Source organism: Pongo abelii, chromosome 4 (genome assembly GCF_028885655.2).
Source record: "Pongo abelii isolate AG06213 chromosome 4, NHGRI_mPonAbe1-v2.0_pri, whole genome shotgun sequence".
Classification (NCBI taxonomy): domain Eukaryota; kingdom Metazoa; phylum Chordata; class Mammalia; order Primates; family Hominidae; genus Pongo; species Pongo abelii.
Genome location: NC_071989.2, coordinates 14,293,795 through 14,313,774, shown reverse-complemented (window position 1 = coordinate 14,313,774; position 19,980 = coordinate 14,293,795). Strand labels below are relative to the sequence as shown.

Sequence of the window (19,980 nt, the reverse complement as noted above, 5' to 3'; positions counted from 1 at the left end):
CTTCTGCTTAAGTTATGATGATTCTTTACCCAAGCTGGGAAACATGGAATCCTCTCTGACAATGGTGTCCTTTTCTCTGTTACCGGTTGTCAAGTTCCATTGTTATTTGTGTGTTTTTTTTTTCTTTCTGGTTTGTTCTATCTGTTCTTTCTCATTCCTTCCTCAACCAGGATTTCTCTAGAGGAGTAGCTTAGGGGCAGCAATATATTGGACAGGGACAAGGAGACTTGCCCCTTTTATTCAGCTTGTGAGTTTATTCATTTTTAGGTGGTTTGGGTGACCACAGTTTCCACCTCCCTCTATTGAATTCTGTGTTTCTTCATGCCCAGGAGACTGCCTTCAGTCTCTCTCTACTTCATCCTTATCTGCGTGCAGCTATAATACCAGCATAACCTTCCTAAACAAGACTTTCATTAATTCAGTGACTCCTTAATTGCCTGCAAGACCCACTACCTTAGATTGACACTCACCATTCAGCCTCAACATACCTTTCAGAGATTAATCAATCATTTTTACTTAAAATTGCAGCACAAGATGGACTCTGTTGAATTCCAGTCTCCAAGATAATTTTTCACATATGTTACACTCTAGTTTTCCTATCTACTAATTTGAATCTTACTCTTCTTTAGGGCTTGCCTTAAATCCTCCCTTCTCAAAAAAGTTTCTTTTGATCATTAGAACTCACAAAACTGTATTCATCTGACCTAATCCATTATCAGATGAAACACATTACTGTGTCATTAACCACCAAGAAGGAAAAACACCTGTCCATTAAACTAAGATTCATTGCTTTCTTAGAATTTCAATTTTATTTTAATTGAAGCTCTTTTAAACATCACCCCCGTGCATCCATACAAAGATAAGTGCAATGAATTAGTTAAGAAACTTCTAAAACTTTTTCACATGTAGGGTTTGACTCTTCTGGGATTTTCTTCCAATCTACTAACATCCTTCCTGCAAGTTGCAGTGCTGGTGTTTTCTTGATCTTCCCAGAAGGTGTCAGTGAAGATTTTTAGAAAACAACCAGGACACACATTTCTTCCTCACATGGACCTTCTGTGGTTTGTTGGCTGTAACTTCCTGGTATTGTTGTGACCTTGTGGTGCCACTTGGGTGACAGCTGGGTGTGCGCAACCTCTGGTAAGGACACTCATGTCATGATTTTTGTCTGGCCAACAGCAATTATAAGAGGACATTGAATATAAGATGCAATATCATGTTGCATTTGGAATGACCACATTTCAATATGGTAAAGCATGAAGACAAATGTGCAATGCTTAATGGGTGAAATATGGTACTCTCTCATCCCACTGAACTCATTTGCCATTTTTATATGCTGTAGTTTGTATCATTGTTTGCAAGGCTATTAAACTGATGAATGTGTTTGATCCTGTTGGGCCTCAGTAAGACATTCTTAGAGATGGAAATCCATGAAAAACGTGTAGCTAGTAACTGATAAAACTTGGATCCACTCTTTTGCTGGGACATACTCAGAAACTGAGAGCAAAATTTTCAACCAGCTCTTGACTGAAATGTGTGGGTTAGGTTAAGATTTAGGAATTTGTCCTCTCCATTGATATTGCCATAAATTGTAGTCTTATATAACTCTTTTGCAGATAAAAAATGTGGTTATATATTTCATTTATTAGGTGCCTATGAGGATCTAGGAGTTTTAAATATATTTAAATCATTACCAGTCTGTTAGGTAAGTGGTTTTATTTCTAACGTCTAATTTAGGAGACAAAATATCTGATGTCACATAGCTGGGATTTAAGTTCAGGTCTGTCTGACCGCAAAGTTGCACTTTCCTATTAAGCCATATGGAACGGGATGTACATACGAGGCTTCAAGATGTAGAGTAGATGACTCCATAATTTAGAGATGAGTTTAGAAAATTTTACACTTTGGAATGTAAGCATAAAGGTAACAATTCAGAACATATGTCCATATAAAGCTTATACCTTATTTTATTTTAAAATGATACTTAACAAAATTTGTAACATTTTACTTGTAATTATACATTTATTTATATATTTGCTTAATATCTACCCCCAGTAAAGGCAAGAATAACCATTTTTTATTATGAGGTGTACATTTGTCATATTTTAACATCTATGAAATCAGAATACACCTTAAAGTGGATATGTTTAATAGGCAGCATTATTTTTTCATTCTGAGTGTTGCAGAGGATAATTATGCGTTCTACAATTAATATTTTTAAATGTCTGAGTAAACGTCTGTTTTTATTAGCTGTTCTATTCGTAGTGTATAGCACAGTGTCTGGCTGCATAAAATGCCCTCATGAGCTTTTGTTCAATGAATGAAAATGGAAACTTCAAACTTTGCCTGCAGGTACTTGGATTTCTGGATGAAGCCTTCCGCCCACATGAGGTCCATTGTCTACTCTTGTTTTCCCATTATGTCTGACAGGATTTGTGTATGACCAATATTTTCAGCCTGGAAGGATGCACCATCCGCACAGACGGGGCTGCAGACCTCCCTCGTTTGAGTCCTATATATAGAGCCCTGCCAGCTGAAGCTGTTGCCTGGTGGAAACTATTTGTAGGCAAGCCTTTCTGAGTTTCCTACTGAACAATGTTTGATCATTTCCCTCCAAATACCAGAAATTGACTTTCATTCTGGCAGGGACTGGGGGGGTAGGTGGCCTGTTGTAAATTCAGCCTTGGCTTGCTTTGTTTGTGTTGTTCAACAACTTCCAGTGAGCCTGAGCGCTCAAGAAGCTCCCTTAAGACGCCATCTACCTTGCCCGAGGGGTTGAAATTCAGCCACGCAGACTGGAAGGCTTTGCAGTTTGCTGTGAAGCCTCAAGAGAGTCATGGTTATGCCTGCCAAACACAAAATGCATGCCATCAGCCATCTGTGGAAATCTTCCCAGGAAGTAACTCTCCCCAAGTGATGCGTTGTAAATGGGCTGCTGCTGCAATGAGGATGGTGCCTAAAATACCATTAGGGAAGCACCGATATAAATGTAACTAATGAAAGATAATCGGGGATGGAATGAATTGTAACATGTTTGTCCTGAGGTCATGTGTTGACAGAGGATTCTTGGGATGGATAGGAAATGCCATGTGAGGAGGATCCGATCCTACTGCTATTTTCTGGTGTCTTCAGCACCACACAGAGAAGGGACTCAGAGTCTAGATACCGTCTTCAACACTCTTTATTAGAAATGGACAACAGCCGTTTACCAACAACCAGAGGTTGACTTCAACAAATATCCTGCAGGGCCTGGCCTGGTGGCTCATGCATATAATCCCAGCACTTTGGGAGGCTGAGGTGGGCAATCGCTTGAGGCCAGGAGTTTGAGACCAGCCTGGGCAATGTGGCCAAACCTGTCTCTACAAAAAATACAAAAATTAGCTGGGTGACACTTGCCTGTAGTCCCAGTTACTAGGAAGGCAGAGGTGGGAGGATCACCTGAGCCTGGGAGGTTGAGGCTGTGGTGAGTGGTGGTCACGCCACTGCACTCCAGCCTGTGTGACAGAGTGAGATCTGCAGGTCTCAAAAAAGAAAAAAAAAATCCTGCAAACAAACTTAAACTTCCTGTGTTCTAGTTATCTACTTACCAAATAATATTGAGGTCTAAATGTTGTCTGTTAACCTGACATATGGAGGCCGCGCCCTAGCAATGAATATCGACCAAGTGAATCTCCATGTTCTGAAACCATGTCAGCACCCTGCCTTCCAAGTCAGGCTCCACAGAGGTTGACTAGCAGGATGTTACCAGGATGAGTTCCCAATTTCCTGATTATCCTTGGATGACCTTTTAGGATTTGAGTTGCTGGACTGTGAATTCCAAGGACTAAATTCTAGATTCAACAAGACCAACCTTAAATGTCCTGCCTTTTATTCATCTCGATGGGAGAAACCATACATGAGAGATCTCTCAAAGCATTTGGCAGTGTTTTCCCATTACATCTTCACAGTTAAGATGATCAAGATGTTTAGCCACATAGGATAAATTACCTTGGCTGAAGTGTATGTGCAACTGTGTGAGCACAAGTAATTTATGGACATGGTTTGCCATTTGCATATGAAATAGACTTCTTGTTCTTTATGGGGGAGAAAATGGCTCCTATGGGTCACAATTAGCCTGTCTGGCAATGAGTCACAATTAGTCACAATGGTGGCAGTGCATCGTGCTTGCAAAGTTGTTTACACAAAATAAGACTGAGTTTCTCGACGTGGACAATGTATTGAGAGCTGTGGCTTCTCGGATTTCTAATCTGATATTGTTTAAAGTTTCTCATTGTTCAAAGAAAACTATTTAGATATCACTGTTGACTCAATGCTTATTATTGGGCAGTGAACAGAATTAATTGAACAACAGAAGGAGTTGTGTTGCTACCGAGCAGTTAAAATGCTTTGATTGGTTGATAAACATGATTAAGAGGCATGGTTCAACTGTATAGTGTGTAAACAATATTACCCTAACAACACCAGGCTTCAAGAGAGAGGAGAGGCCCAGGGCAGACACTGTAGAAGAAAAACTTGAGTGGTATAAGTGGAGTTTTAATTTTTATTCTGTGAACGTAGTGAATAATACATGCAAATTAGAAACGTGAAAGTAAAATGGAAGTAAAACTTTCCATTTGGAAGCCTGTTGGATGTTGAGCAGGTCTGCCAGGAGTTAGAAGACCATTCCGGAAGAGCTGACTCCAGCCTGTCCATGCATGGCTACAATGTTTAGGATTGGGAGGAGACAGCTGTGGAAGCAGAGTGTCACTCGAGTTTTAACGGTAAGGTGCTGTTGTCTGTACCTTTGCACGTGTGTTTTGGATTATCATCTGTCACACCTGGGTGGAAAAAAAAACTGAAAAATGTTCAAAGTCACACACTGATGAATTTGTGAGAAACACATTTTTTAACTAATGTTCACATGGTACATAGGCTACATATTCATTTTTTAAATAAAAAAAATTTTGCATCCATAGGCTTTTCTGCACATTGCCGCATAAACTATGCACATAGAAATTCATGCTGCATCTTTTGGGAAGATGCTTTCCTGGGGTAAAAAACACATTCATTGTGGTTTGGACACTTTGTATTCTTTCAAACCTGTAAACTTTAATTGGTGATTAGAAATAGTTAAGGCAGATTCTAGGCTGCAAGGTTTAGGCTTTGAAATCACTCCCCTGTTCTATATGCCTGCAAATGAGGTCACAGACGGTGAGATGCAAGGCTGTGCCTTTGGAAGTCACATTGAAGAATGAGCGTCCCTAGCATAGGGCTCAGCTCAGCAGCTTTTTATTATGCAAATGCATAGAGAGGGATTTGGAAACCTCTTCCACTGCCAATTAATGTCAGAAGAAATTGGAGGTTTCTCTAGGACTCAGTTCTCAACCATTAACCCATGCTTCCTACTGGGCTTGATCACTGTGTCTTTTTGTGTATCCCCAGAAGCTCACATGATCCCCCCTAGCCTGTTGTTTTTACCACAAAAGAGCAGGCATCTACCTCTGAATTTTCTAAGTATGCCACCACCTGCCACCCCTCACCTGCCCAAGCCACAAGATTCTGACGCATCCTTCCCAAGGTGAACGTCTTCTAGCCAAGTCCCTGAACTTGCTTGCTGGAGTTAGAAGACCATTCTGGAAGAGCTGACTCCAGCCAGTCCATGCACTGCTTATTCTTTAAGACTAAGTGCTGGTGTTACCTCCTCTGAGAAGCATCCCCTGACATTTTGAGGAGGAGGCAAGAGTTTCCTTCCTGTACCCTGTTAGCACTTTCCTTCGATGTCTTATGGAGTCCTTGTTATATCACTGTAGTGAAATGACATTTGTCCACATGTCTCTTTCTTTTGCTAGATTGTGAGTTCTCTTCATTTTAAAATAATCTTCCTTTAACACAGAGCTTGGTCCATAGTATATGCTTGGTCGTTCATATATGCTTGTGGAATAAGTTGAATGAATTAAACATTTCACATGCCTGAACATTTTTCCTGTACTTCAGTACCAAGTCTGAAACACCACAGTTGATGATAAAATCTCAGGTATAATTAATGAATTATTCTTCCTTGACATGAACTATGTTTTGAGAGTAAGTCAAGTATTTTGGAGGTTTCAATTATATATTTAGGATGCTGGTTTGGTTCACTCCACTGAAGTATAATATTAACAGAATTACCTTAATAGTATTGCAGCGTATTATGTAAATAATTACACAGTTTCTACTTACTGCACTGTGTTAAAGAAAAAAATTATTCAGTGACATGTGTTAAAGCATGGTAAGTAAGACTTTATTCAGGACCATCAAGTTAGGTATAAGGACCTATCTGGGGAGTGATGGGAGAGATTGGGCTCAACTGTGAATATGGCATGGCCAAGTGAGGATTTGTAGCCAAGGAGCAGGGCAGGGGTCAGTGGATAGAAAAATGCTTAGAGGAAACATCAGTGGGGAGGAGGATTCTGGCTAAACTGATGACCTACCAGGATTCTTGCTGAAGAAAGGCCAGGAGGATGAGACAGCACGTGGGGGATAGTGGGGGATGAGGCAGCACGTGGGGGATGGTGAAGGATGAGGAACCCAATCAGTGATTGAAGGTGATCAGATATTGAGTACCCTCCACTGGGGGTTCCTGTTAACTGACTTAGCAGATTTCTTTGCTAAAACTAGATTTTACAAGGAAGTGTACAGATGGGCCTAGGAGAAGATTCAGGAACCTGACTAAAGTTTGGACATGCAAAGAAAGTTTGTCAACTGATAAGATAGCTTATTATATTATAACTTCATGATCGAAAATGACCAATGGGAAACATTCCAGAGCTACCTAACTATGAGTATGTATGTATTTAACTGCAAGTCCGTATATATTTAACTAAGTTCCACACTAAGGTCTGGAACTATTATTGCAATGACACTATGTTATAATTAGGTTGCTGTAATGTAATAATTGACTTTATCCATAAATATCATGCCAATAACAACCAAATGTACCATAAAGTCAAGCCATGTATCTTTTCTCTTGTATAATAAACACACATTATTTTCAATTAAAAAACTTGAAATTATTCTGTATATATTCATTTGCTCATTTGCAAAAATTATGGTCCAGATCTGATGTCTGTCTTTTTTCTGCTTTTCTCAGAGATAAAGAATGCTTAGTACCAAGTTACAGGTGTACGATGGACATGAATTCCAGACTTGTGAATTCTGTTTTTCTTTACTTCCCTAAAATGAAACTGAAGTCTATAACTTTGTTGGTTGACTTTGTTGACTTCCAGAAAAAAGAACAACTTGAAAGATAGATGGTAGTCCTCTAGACTGTTAAATTTACCTAATTGCAAAGCTGGTTTTAAAATGGAGAAAAGTCTTCTCCCCACTGCAGCGGAATGTGTGTTGTTCCTGTTTTGTGCTGTATGTATTTGTGTTAGGGAATGCTGTTGCTCATGAACTTTCAGATTGCTGCAAGTTTTCTCTGAACAGTGAATCTCTTGTGGGTAGAAGCTGTGGGGGAAGAGAGCACACCTCCCTCTCCTGCTGAGAAGCTCTGCAGGAGGGCAGCCATTGTTTCCAGTGGGGTGCTTAGTAGAAGCCAAGACAGAAAGAACCTTTGCTCTCAGATTGTCTTTTAAAATCTGAAAAGATGTCCATTTTCTCATTCTCTGGCAAATTAACCAAACCATTTTCAGCATCCTGTTAATCAGGCCCAGACCCGTTTGGCCAAGTCAACAAATTTCACATAGAGCAGATCAAAACCATTTCCTTAGAACACTGGAAGGTCAATGGATCTAGGGTTTAGCTGGGAAGAGAGAGGTACTATCTGTTTTTTAATTTTTTTTTTTCATTTTTAGAGACAGTCTCACTCTGTCACCCTTGGCTGGACTGCAGTGGCGCCATCGTAGCTCACTGCAGCCTAGAACTCCTGGGCTTAACGAATCCTTCCACCTCAGCCTCCTCAGTAGCTAGGACTATAGGCATGCATCCCCGCCTCTGGCTAATTTTTTAATTGTAATTTTTGTAGAGATGGAGTCTTGCTATGCTGCACAGACTGATCTCAAACTCCTGGCCTCAAGCAATCCTCCCGCCTCAGCCTCCCAAAGTGCTGGGATAACAGACGTGAGCCATTGTGCCAGTCCTGGTGCTGCTTGTTAAGGCCTACTGAGCACTCTCTAGCCTGAACTAGTTAAGGCCCAAAGATGCCCCATCATTATCGTGCCATAGCTAGACCCTGGGGGAATGTAACTGTATGTGCAAAACCTGTCCATTCCACGAATCTCTCTTGGATGCCTACTTTGTACTAAGTGCTGTGCTCTGTGATGTGGCAGGGAAAAACCCTTCTAGACGCCATGGAATTTAGAGCTGAACTTGTTCTATCATTCAATTTTTGCACAAGTCTAGTAAGGAGAAAAGGAGAAGTTAGAGTTAGAAGATCCCAAAATTTATGTCCTTGGGCTTTCTCTATTAAGTTTCTACCTCAAGTGAGAACTTGATCATACTAATACATCAGGATCAATTTGTAAAATGACTTCCTTGAGAACAGTGATGTCAGGCTGGGCTGTACATTAGAATCATTAGGGGAGCCTGGGCCCCACACCTGACCAGATAAATCAGAATTTCTCCGGGGTGGGAGGCCCAGGCATTAGTATTTTACAGCTCTCCAATGATTCCAATGAGTGGCCAGCTTTAAGCACAGTGGTTTGTTGTATGAATAAGGGAAGTTTGGGAATTCCACTCCTGTGCCATATATAACGTGAATGGTGACATATTATATATTTATTTTTAGCATATGGGTAAGGGCCATTTGAGTTATATGGTCTCTGCTGCCAGTGAGACCTCTTGAAATTCTACATGAGAGGCATTTCTGATTTTGGAGTGAAATCACTGTGGGGTTAGGGAAAGAGGACATATGGCCATGTGAAAGTCCACCAAATCTCACTTCAGGTCCAGAAATTTGGTGTGCAGAAAACAGACTCTAAGTTAGAATTTGGATGATGGAATGTCAGGGGGAGGGGAGGCTGTGGACACCGGAATATGCCTACAGCAGATTTGGGGTTGGTCTGGGTGAAAAATTCACACATCGTAAATGCTAAAGAGAGCGATCTTTATTTTCCTGGAAGGAATGATAGGTAAGGGAGTGAGTAAATAGGGAGAGCTAGAGGCCTTGGGAACTCCAGCAAAAATAGACGGGATGCCAAAGTTTATCCCTGGACAGAAGAAAATGGATGGTACCACACGCTGAAGTGCTATCTCTTTGCAATAGAGGGAAAGTGTGGCTCTTGTTAAATAGAAGAGGGCTTCACTAAAGCACCTGCTGTGAGTGGGATTAGCCAGCGTGTCGTCGTCTCTTTTCTTTCCCGAAACCACTTTACTGAAGTGCTCTTAATTCTGGAAGGAGGTGCCGTGCTTCCTCTGCAGCTGTGGCCCTTCACCGGGAAAAATGAAATGAAAGGGGAGTCAGAAAAGGCGAGACTTGAAAAGTACAGTTAGGAGTGGAGAGTCTCTAAATTGTGGTTCTCCCAGCCAATTAAAGAGCAGGTTAGGCTGAGCTGGGAAGCATCACAGAGCAGCCTCTTCTCTCTGAGAGAGGCTGGGAAAGGAGACAGGGCCCTGTGGGTTGAAACAGAAAAGCTGGAAGCGAAAGAGGGAGGCTTTTCTCTGTGGGAAGACAGGGAAATAGGGTTGATTGTAGAGGGCTCTAAGGGTAAATGAGTTAGAGAACTGCTTCCCTCAGTTTGTCTAATTCAACAAAATAAAATGGGAGGCAGGTAAAGCAAGGTTAGCTGTATTTGCTGTAAACTGAAGGGGAGCTACTATCCTATCCAGGGTAGAATTCTGTGTAGTCATTTATGTTCCAGGCACAACAGCATGGATCCTATTGGCTTAATTTTGATTCTGTAATCGTGGACTCACATTCGTCTAGAATAATTTGTTCCAGCCCTTAATTACTTGAGAGTGACTTGTAAAATAATTTTAAAATTATTTAGAGATATTAATTGAGGATCTTCAATGTGCCAGGGCCTGTTGTTGACACTGCTGCTATCAAATAAATCAAAATGGAAAACATCCCTTCCCTGTAAAGCCGGTGCTCTTGTAGGAATGACGAGATTCTCTTGTTATTTACTTTGTTTTACTGCGCAGGAGATAAGAAGGATCAGGTAATATATGTGGCAGATAGGAGAACTAAACCATTTGGGTGTCTTTAAAAAAAGAAAAGAAATACATATTTTACAAATAACCAGGTATTTCAGCCAGGCATGCACTTTGAATAATTTTCTTTTTCTGCTTATGAATTTGTCGTGATTCATCCACAGTTGGGGAAAGTGAAATAAAGTGAAGTTAACTGGCCTAAGATGATGAAATCCATGTCCTTGGTTTCATCAGCACTGTGTTCTCATCAAGTGATCAATTATCTGTGAACTTGAGATTGACACTGACAGCCAAATGGAAATCAGTCATGGACGTTTTTACTTTAGTTATTTAAGATAAGGAACTTTAACCATATAGTAGTTCTGTCTTATCCACTGGGAATATATTCCAAGACCCCCAGTGAATGCCAGAAACCATGGGTAGGATTGAACCCTATATATACTATGTTTTTTTGTATATATGTATATACATGTACATTTATATATGTACATTTTTTATATATACATATGTACATATATATACACCTATGACAAACTTTAACTTATAAATTAGGTGCAGTAGAAGATTAACAACAACAGTAATAATAAAAGAACAATCATAACTATATACTGTAATAAAAATTGTGTGAATGTGGTCTCTCTCAAAATATCTTATTGTACTGTATCTACCCTTCGTGTGTTGAAGTGAGGTGATACGAAGCCTGCATAATGAGATGAAGTGAGGTGAATGCTGTAGGCATTGTGATATAGTGTTTGGCTGCTACTGATCATCCGATGGTATAGCAGGAGGAGCATGTGCTTCGGGTGATCCTGGATCATTGAGCTATGATGATGTCAATGATTGGATGCTGGGAGCAGATGATGTTGATGATTAATGGTTAGGTAATGCCTACAGCATGGAGATGCTGGATGAGGGGATGGTTCATATCCCAGGTGGTATGGATTTGGACAGCATGAGATTTTACCACATTACTCCAAAGGGCATACAACTTAAAATTTACGAATTGTTTATTTCTGGAATTATCCATTTAACATTTTTGGGACAAGGTTGACCACAGGTAATGGAAACCATAGAAAGGGAAACCTTGGATGGGGATAGGAGAATGGTTGTAATTCATAGAGTACATTATTTACAATGATCTCAGATGGGGATTTTTACCTATATTATGCTCTATTATATTTGTTACATTACTGTATGAATACACATATATAAAGAACAAAATACTCAAATCAAACAAATAGAAATATATTCATTTCAATGTGTGCAACTGGACTTCCTTAAGTCAGATCTCTTTCTCTTTCTCAGATTCAGACGTGCAACAAAGCTAATCATGTCACCTGGAAAAACTTTTTTCTTTTAACAACAAAATATTCTTTGGCTGCAGAACCCATTCCTTTCCCTACCCACTTCCCTGTGCAAAGGTATTGTATGAGGACCTGATATATGCAGTATGATGTAGATAACAGTGATGCTGTCAGATGGAAGCAGCAGTGAGTGGGGGGAATCTGGAGCCTCACCTACTGACTACCCAAATGAGGAACTAACCTCTGAGACACTTTCAGGAGTAGAAGATGGGGTGAGGGTGTTATTTTCTGAGAGACACAGGAGTGCAGTGAGAACTGAATACATGCATCCCAGCTGGAAGCACTTGGGTACCAGTCCACACTGGCACTAAAATATCCCTGATATAACTCAGGAAATGTGTGTAGTTAACTGGTCTCCATCTACAACTCCTCGTATAACCCTCGTATGGGGTCTCCTGCTAGAGCACACTAGATAACTGTTAAGTGCTTATTTTTTAAGAAGTGCTTATGGAATATCAGTTTGAAGTTATGCAAAATTCTTAGTTGCCCTTGGGCATCCTATGTCTTGGTCTGGTCCTGTGGACAGCGAGGGCTTGATTCCCAACCCTGCCACTTTCTTAGTTGTGTGCTTTTGGGAAAGCGGTTAATGGTCCATAGTCTTGATTTCCTGGTGTGGAGATAATAATGTCTGCTTCATAGGGATTTTGTGACAATTAAACGAAAACATAGTGAGCAAATTATGACTAACAGAACCAAGCTGGCAATGCAACCAGGGCAACCAATGCAAAATATACACTTCAGGAGGGTCTGGGAAAAGATGTCCTTGCTTAGGCACAAAAGAACTCTCAGACCCAATAGCCCCATCCTCCATCCACTTCTGCTGGCTGCCAATGGGGTCAGTGGAGTAGATCTGTGTCAGGAACAAACCTGTCAACAAGGCAGAGCTTCATAAGGGTGTAGGAAGCTTAAACATTTGTCCAATTAAAAGAAATCATTACGAAAATGTTTTGTTTCACTTAAATTTTGATGTCCAGGATCAAATCCTTGGTCATGCCATTTTAATTCGAGTGCTGTTTGATTTAGTGTGATCACCAAACTGCATGCAATTTAACCCTCACAAACCTCTTTCAAGTTGGGACTTTTATCTCCATTTTACTTTTATCTTCATTTCTATAAGGTCTCCCATATAGTTGAGGATTATAAGCCTAGAGACAAAATGAAAGACTGATCATGTATGTAGTTTATACACAGTTTGTGTATATAAACATGCAGACTTGGACTTTGGTTCTACAGAGTTAAAGGCAAACGTTAGTATTTTTTAAACATCAGATGGATAGATTAGTTTTGAGACAGTCAGAGCTTTTTGGGGTATTCATTAGGATTTGTATTTTAAAATTTTGAGTCTGTAGATTGTATAGACGTCTGAAGTCAGGAGAAGTAGTCCACATATTGGAGGAGGAATGAACCTTGACTGTCACCTGGTCCAACACTTTCGTTTTGTAGTTGAGGAAATTGTGGCCTGGAGAGGTTAAATGAAAGGTGTGAGGTCTTGCTATTAGTATCAGAGCTGGAACTAGAACCTACCACCTCATTCTGACATCAGTGCTCCTTTGTCTATGGGGGATTGGCCACCTGGGAAGCAGAGCTCCTTTCTTGTGAGGTAATACATTAGCCACTCTCCCATTCTAAGGCAGTAATAACATATCACAAATTGCCACAATGTTTTAATACTGCTCTAGATTTCCTTGGACATTGAGTAGGTTTCTGGCCATGCTCCCCACCCCTATCCATTGATGCTTGTTCATGCAATGCAAAACAATTTTAATAGGACTCCAGAAAAGTCTTGACATAGTTTACTTCCTGCCTTCTTAATCCCTCTCTGCCTTCACTTTCCAAGTGTCCAGGTGTTTCAAAGGCCAGTAGGACAAGCCAACCCCCAAAGAACTAGTCACCTGACTGCTTGTTGCTGGAGTTCCTTAGCAGCCAGAAAGCTGCAGGGTTAGGTTTGTGGATTGACAGTGCACTGTTCTAATTACTAAATATTTGTTTGACATTATTGACTTTTTTATGGTAGTTAAAAAACAATCTCAATATTCCCAGGATACCTTAGTGTAGGGCAATGAAAGTTGAGATTGATAAACACTGTGGCCTTTCATCTATATGACACTAGGATTGACTTCATATTACTTGTCTTCAGGCAATAGAACAATCAGTTTAAATAAGAAAATATATTCAAGTCTTAACATGCTTTTAAATATATTAAATAACTTCCGAAAACATTTACTTAAAAATATGTCAATAATTAGCTTTGTATAAATAAAGCTGCTTTGGAAGTTTCTTTCTCCTGTGATATTTAAGTAAAAATAGAATAATTAGTGTTCTATTTTAGGGAGTGATTTCCCTCTTTTTCATTAGAATATTTTTTCCTCTGGAATCAGAAACAATTGGGTTATGAAGTAATGTGTTGCCATGGGAGAATCTTATTTAAATCTCTGTGTTCTTTGGAAGCCCTCAGTTCCTTGCCATGGAAGAATCTTTTTTAAATCTCTGTGCTCTTTGGAAGCCCTCGGTTCCTTTACATCTTGAATCTTCTGGCTGTCTACTTCTTTTATTTTTATTTTTGGCTACCAAGCATTTGCCATCTCTTTGTGTTGTTGCTGAATTCCTGGCTCCCCGGTTGACCTCTGAGTTCTCAAGCCACTAAAGATATTTAGCACAAACTTAGAGTGATCACTTAGAGAAAAGTCTTTTATTTCTCCCTGCCAGGAAGGCAGAAAACAATTCAAAACAACAGGACATCTTCCTGGCTTTAGTGACTTTTGAAAAAAGTTTTAAATGTACTTTTATTTGATGTTTATGGAATGAACTAACATGTTCCTTTTTAAAGAAATGGTGAGAAAACAGGTAGATTATCTATTTTTTAAACCTGAATCCTGCCTCTTGCCACCTCCCCAGCAAAGTTGTCTCTCAGATAGGTAGTCCTTCAAGTTCAGAGAAATGTATGTCAATTATATAGGTTTAGCAATAACCTTTGAATTGCTCTGAAATCTCCAACTTTTTCATCTTTACTTTTCCATAAGTCTTTTGTACCTTAAAAAATTCTTTCTTGATTCTAAGTTTTCCTCTCTATTACTACCACACCCTATTCCTTTATAGTCAAGTTTCTGGAAAAAGTAGTTTATATTCAGCCTTTTTATATTTCTCTTTTCCCAGTCATCCTTTTCTCAAGTCTATATTTATTTCTGTCCAACCAATGAAATTATTCTAACAAAATTACTCTATTATTTATTTTTGCATTACAAACCAAACCAAAACTTAAGGGCCTAAAACAGAAAAATCATCTGTTATCTCTCTTGATTCTGTGAGTGACTGGGCTCTGCTGGGTGGTTCTTCTGCAGGTGCCATTGGCTGGCTTGCTGTCATCTGTAGGGGAAACTTAGGTTGGAACATCCAAGACAGCTTACTCAAATGGCTGAAAGTTGGTGCTGGGGTCAGCTAGAAGGTCAGATGGTGCCATTGACCAGAAGGTTTTGTTCTCCTCCATGTGGTCTGCCTACGTGGCTGAGTTCTAAGGCAACATTCTAAGTGCAAAGGCAGACGGTGAAGATCTCTTAAGAACTAGCCTAGGAAGTCCCATCTCATTTACCCTCAGATTTTTTTTGGTGAAAACTGGCCATAGGGCTAGCCAAATTCAAGGGGAGGGGAAATACAGTCTATTTCTTGACAGGTTAGTGGCACAGTCACACTGCAAAAAGCTGTGAGAAGCAACCATCCTGTAAACACAATCCCTAAAGATATCCTAATTAACCCAACCAATCCTGTATAGCATTGTTGCTATTGGTCACTCTCCATGATTTATTGATACTACGGTTTCTTGGTTTCCTTTCTATCTCTTTGCCCATTCATCCTTAGTTTTTTTTTTTTTTTTTTTTTTTTTTTGTTTTGAGGTGGAGTCTCACTCTGTCACCCAGGCTGGAGTGCAATGGTGCAATCTTGGCTCACTGCAACCTCTGCTTCTTGGGTTCAAGTGATTCTCCTGCCTCATCCTCCCAAGTAGCTGGGATTACAGGCACGTGCCACCATGCCTGGCTAATTTTTGTATTTTAGTAGAGACAGGGTTTTGCCGTGTTGGCCAGGCTGGTCTTGAACTCCTGACCTCAGGTGATCCACCCGCCTCAGCCTCCCAAAGTGCTGGGATTACAGGCATGAGCCACTGTGCCCAACCTCATCCTTAGCTTTCTTTATTTGCACTTCTTTTTCTCCTTGCTCCTGGGATACTGGTGGTCCCCAATTTTTTTCACTTTTTTGTGTGTTTTCATTTCAATATGTTTGTTAGAAAATCATATCTTCACTCATGGTTTAAACTTTGATTTATTCATTCATTTGACAAATATTTATTGAATGCACATACCACCTGCTGGTTTAAAAAGCTGTTGATGTGTACTTTTGCAGGTTCTGTACTGCACAACTCCAACAGGTACTACATTGTTTTCACACTGATTTGACATTGTAGCTTTTATATTGACCATCTTCTCTATGTCTATGTCTATATGTCCCTGTGTCTATATCTATATATTTGTCTGTATCATATCAGTGGTTCTGAACAGGAGAAGTTATTTTGTCCCACAGGGGCCATTTGGCAATGTCTGGAGACATTTTTTATTCCCAGGAGTTGGTGGTGGAGGCTACTGGGACCTAGAAGTTAGAGACCAAAGGCACTGCTAAAACCTCACATTGCACAGGACTGCCCCTCATAACAAGAATGGCCTGTCTCATAAAGTCATTGTGCTGAATTGAGAACCTGCATGTTATCTGTATCTGCAATGCAATTTCCCCTTGAACATTTCCAGTGGCCTGTCTGCCTCGTCCACCTGTGTATTGAGTCACCTCAAAATCTTACACATCCAAAAGCTGAACTTATGATTGTGTTGCCTCAACCTGTTCCTCTTGATGAATCCAGTGTCTGGGAATGCCACCATCACCCACCTGACTGCCTCTGGGCATGCATCACGCCAGCCTACTTTCCACACTACTGCCACAATGATGGATTTTTCAGTGTTGCACAGACAGCTAAACACCTATCTCTCTTGATTTGAAACTCATCAGTGATTCTCCGTGGATTTCACATAACAGTTAAACTTTGTAATGTGGTTCAGAAAATATTTATGGTCTGATTTTTTCTCATTTCCTATTGTGTTTTCCCAGTCCTTTTTAGTTCATGCATCCTGGCTACCTTGTGGTTTTCAGAATGTGCTTTCGTGTGCCTCTCAGCCTTTGTGTATGCAGAAAGGCGACTGTCCTAGGAGTATGACCAACCCTCCTTCAATGCTAGGCTTCAGCCACCTCCTCCTGAAAGCTGTCTTGTCATTCCCACCCCTACCCCTTATCAACTCCAGGCTAGAGTGGGAGACCCTTCTTTTTGCTCCTTCTCTGTAGACCCATAAATGCCCCTGCATTTGGAGGCCCATAAATCTGATGCCCCTGTGGCAACTGCCATGCCATCTGTCATATTTAAATTTTCAGCTCACATCCTGTCAGCCAGGCCGTGAGCTTTTCTGAGGTTACCAGGTAGTGTTAGCCTCTTCAGTGCTGGCACATATTAGGGGTTTAACAAATGTTTGTTGATTAAAAGAAGGGATCCAGAGGGGCCACTTTTCTTCTTCCCAGTGGGAGTTACTGGTTGGCATTAAAGGTAATGTATTATTCCAAGAATGAATGGGAAGCTGAATGTCTACCGGTGTCAAAATAGTTGAATAAAGTATGGTACATTCATACTGAATATTTTTGCAGCTATTACACAGGATGGAATAGTCTGTATTAAACTAGAAAGAAGTCCGTGATGTATTGTTAAGGGAGAAATGCATGAAAACATTTTATAGTATGATGTAAATATAGGTGTGTGCATATGTTTGAATAGGATTGTATGATCATACAGTATAAGGAAAGACATGCTTCAAACTGCCAACATCGGTTACATTAAGCATGCCTTATTCTCATAATTAACAATTGATAGTTAAAGAGCAAGCAATGGTATTCAGAAGTTAATTTCAAGACCAAATATGTAGCTGTAGATAAACAATAAAGATAGGAGATACTGTAAAAAAATATTACTTTAATGGCTTAGGAAAATGTTTACAAAAATGGAGATCTCTTTTTTTGGTATTCTGTTGAATGCTTATATACGCATAGAAATAAGTGTGTAAAGATTTAGAACAAAATGTTAACAATAATAATTTCTAGATGGCAGATGATTTTTCTCTCTTTTGGCTTCTTTGTATTACGCAATTTCACAACAATGAGCATGCTTTATTTTCATAAGAGAAATAAATTATTTCTAAAAATAGAAGATAGTACATAAAAATTGGTACCATTAAGTTGTCTGTTATCTGGATACCTAAGACTTGAAAAAACAACAATTGTATGAAATTATTACAAAATGAATCCACTGGAGAACAGCAGTTTCCATGTAACATTTTTATTCTTTTCTTTTAGCAAAGACTGAAGGAAGAGAAGGAAGCCAAGCGGGCTCTTTTGGATGGGAGGCATAACTACTTATTTGCAATTGTGGCTTCCTGTTTGGACCTGGACAAAACCGAAGTGGAGGATGCCATTCTTGAAGGGAATCAGGTGGGATGCGTTTCACTTCTCACTGACTTGATTATGGAGGGCACAGATGGTCTGTTGACACAGTCCTGTGGCAGGATCCCATGCTGTGCCCAGAGGGAGGTGCCTGTCGTAACGTGGACAGGGCTCCATTCTGATTCTTTGCTCGTGCTTGCAGAATGAGCTTAAGGCTCTCCAGCTCTCCAGGTTGAATAGGGGCACTTACAATTGTCATTTGAGTTCCGTGATTCTGACGGCATTGTCTGCATCTGTCTACATCCAGTGAAGCTGGGCTCTCATGCCATTTTGGAAACTAAAGCCGGGGAACAGAATCTCCTCTCAAGTTGCCAATTCGTCTTTTGTGCATTTCCCCTGTTCTAGGCGCTGGATTTGTGCCATGATTTTCTGGCTTTCACTTTGGTTTGGCAGCTGAACCTGCTTTCTTTTGTTCCTAATCTGCTTGCTTTGGTTCCCATCTTCTGCTACAATTTTTCTTTAAAACTGGGGGTGTGATTTGCTTTGTGTTTGACCTTGGTTGGGGAAGGCCAAAATATGGGAAGATATAATTTCCTGGGCAGTGAGAAAAGCATATAAGCAGCCCTATGATGATTCCTGAAGATTTTTTAAAGAAACTAATTAGACATTAGGGAAAAAAAAGGAAGAAGGCAAGCCCTTTCTGTTGACAGGGTGCCACACCGTTGGGAACTCTTTTCAGTGGTAGGCTTGTAAATTTTAACAACTGGCTTTGGGCAAGGTTGGAGGAAGTAGACAGGGAGGTACTAGTTTGAGCATCTGCTAATTTCTGTGGTGTAAATACTCCCACAATGGCTGGTTCCAAACTACTATCATCATGTTACGAAATGCTGAGTTGGAAAGAGTTGTGATCCATTGGATATCCTGGGCCAGTACGAGCCATCTGCGGCACACCACTGGCTTCATTCCTTCCTGCTGGGCTACTCTGGTGGGGTTAGTAGGAGTTGGGGAACAATTAAGAATGGGTAACACGAAAATGGGTAAACTACAGGATGGATCAAGTGGGAACTGTGGAAATGTGCTTCTCCTCTTTCTCCTTCTCCTCATAGCTGACACTTATTGAATGTTTACCATGTGTCAGTCCCTATTCTCAGTCCCTTTCATACATGATTTCATTTCCATCTTGATAATACCAGGAGGTAGGTAATATTATTCCCAGAATATGGAGGCATAAAAGCAGAGAGGTCCAGTTGGGGAGATTGTTCCAGAGGTGAAATGCTTTACTCCACCCTGCTTCCCAATTCAGACATCTGGATTTGGGAATATGCAAGGGGAAGAAGCAGGCAAAAGTTCAGCTCTGTAGGGATCCCAGGTTAAACTCCTGTGGCAAGGTCAGAACCCAGGAATGTCAGAAATGGCGGTTTAAAGAAAGCATCTGGCTCAGGCTTTCAAGCACAGATAGGAGGGATAGGAGCTTCAATACTGACTGTGATGGAAGCATGCCCTTCACTGCATTCTTGGCCTGGAATTGAATCTTGGGGAGTCCTTCCTCCTCTTCCCTGTGGCATCTTCAATCGTGGTGGAAATTGAAGGGGACTTATTTTTCACATTTAATTGTTCAGGCTAGATTTTATCCTTTAAAAACATTATTTTAAGATGTAGTAAATACACATCACATACAATTCACCATCTTAACCATTTTAAGTGTACAGTTCATCAGTGTTAAGTACATTCACATTACTGTGCAACAAATCTTCAGAATGCTTTTTGTTACAAAAACAGAAACTCTGTACCCATTAAACTACCACTCCACAGTCCTCCTTCCCTCCAGCCCCTGGCAACCCCCTCATTCTACTTTTTGTCTCTAGGAATTGGACTATTCCATAGGTACCTCACACAAATGGAGTCATGCAGTGTTCGTCTTTTTGTGATTGTCTTATTTCACTTAGTGTAAAGTTTGCAAGGTTCATCCATGTTGTAGCATGTGCCA

General features: G+C 40.3%; 1 protein-coding gene across 1 annotated transcript in view; it reads left to right on the top strand.

Moving 5' to 3' along the window:
* Positions 1-19,980, top strand: part of DNAH5 (dynein axonemal heavy chain 5) — a 323,290-nt gene that overhangs the window by 63,721 nt on the left and 239,589 nt on the right. The window contains exon 2 of the mRNA XM_024247511.3: positions 17,907-18,041. Coding sequence (XP_024103279.2) covers positions 17,907-18,041 — 135 coding nt within the window. The remainder of the gene's footprint in view (positions 1-17,906; positions 18,042-19,980) is intronic.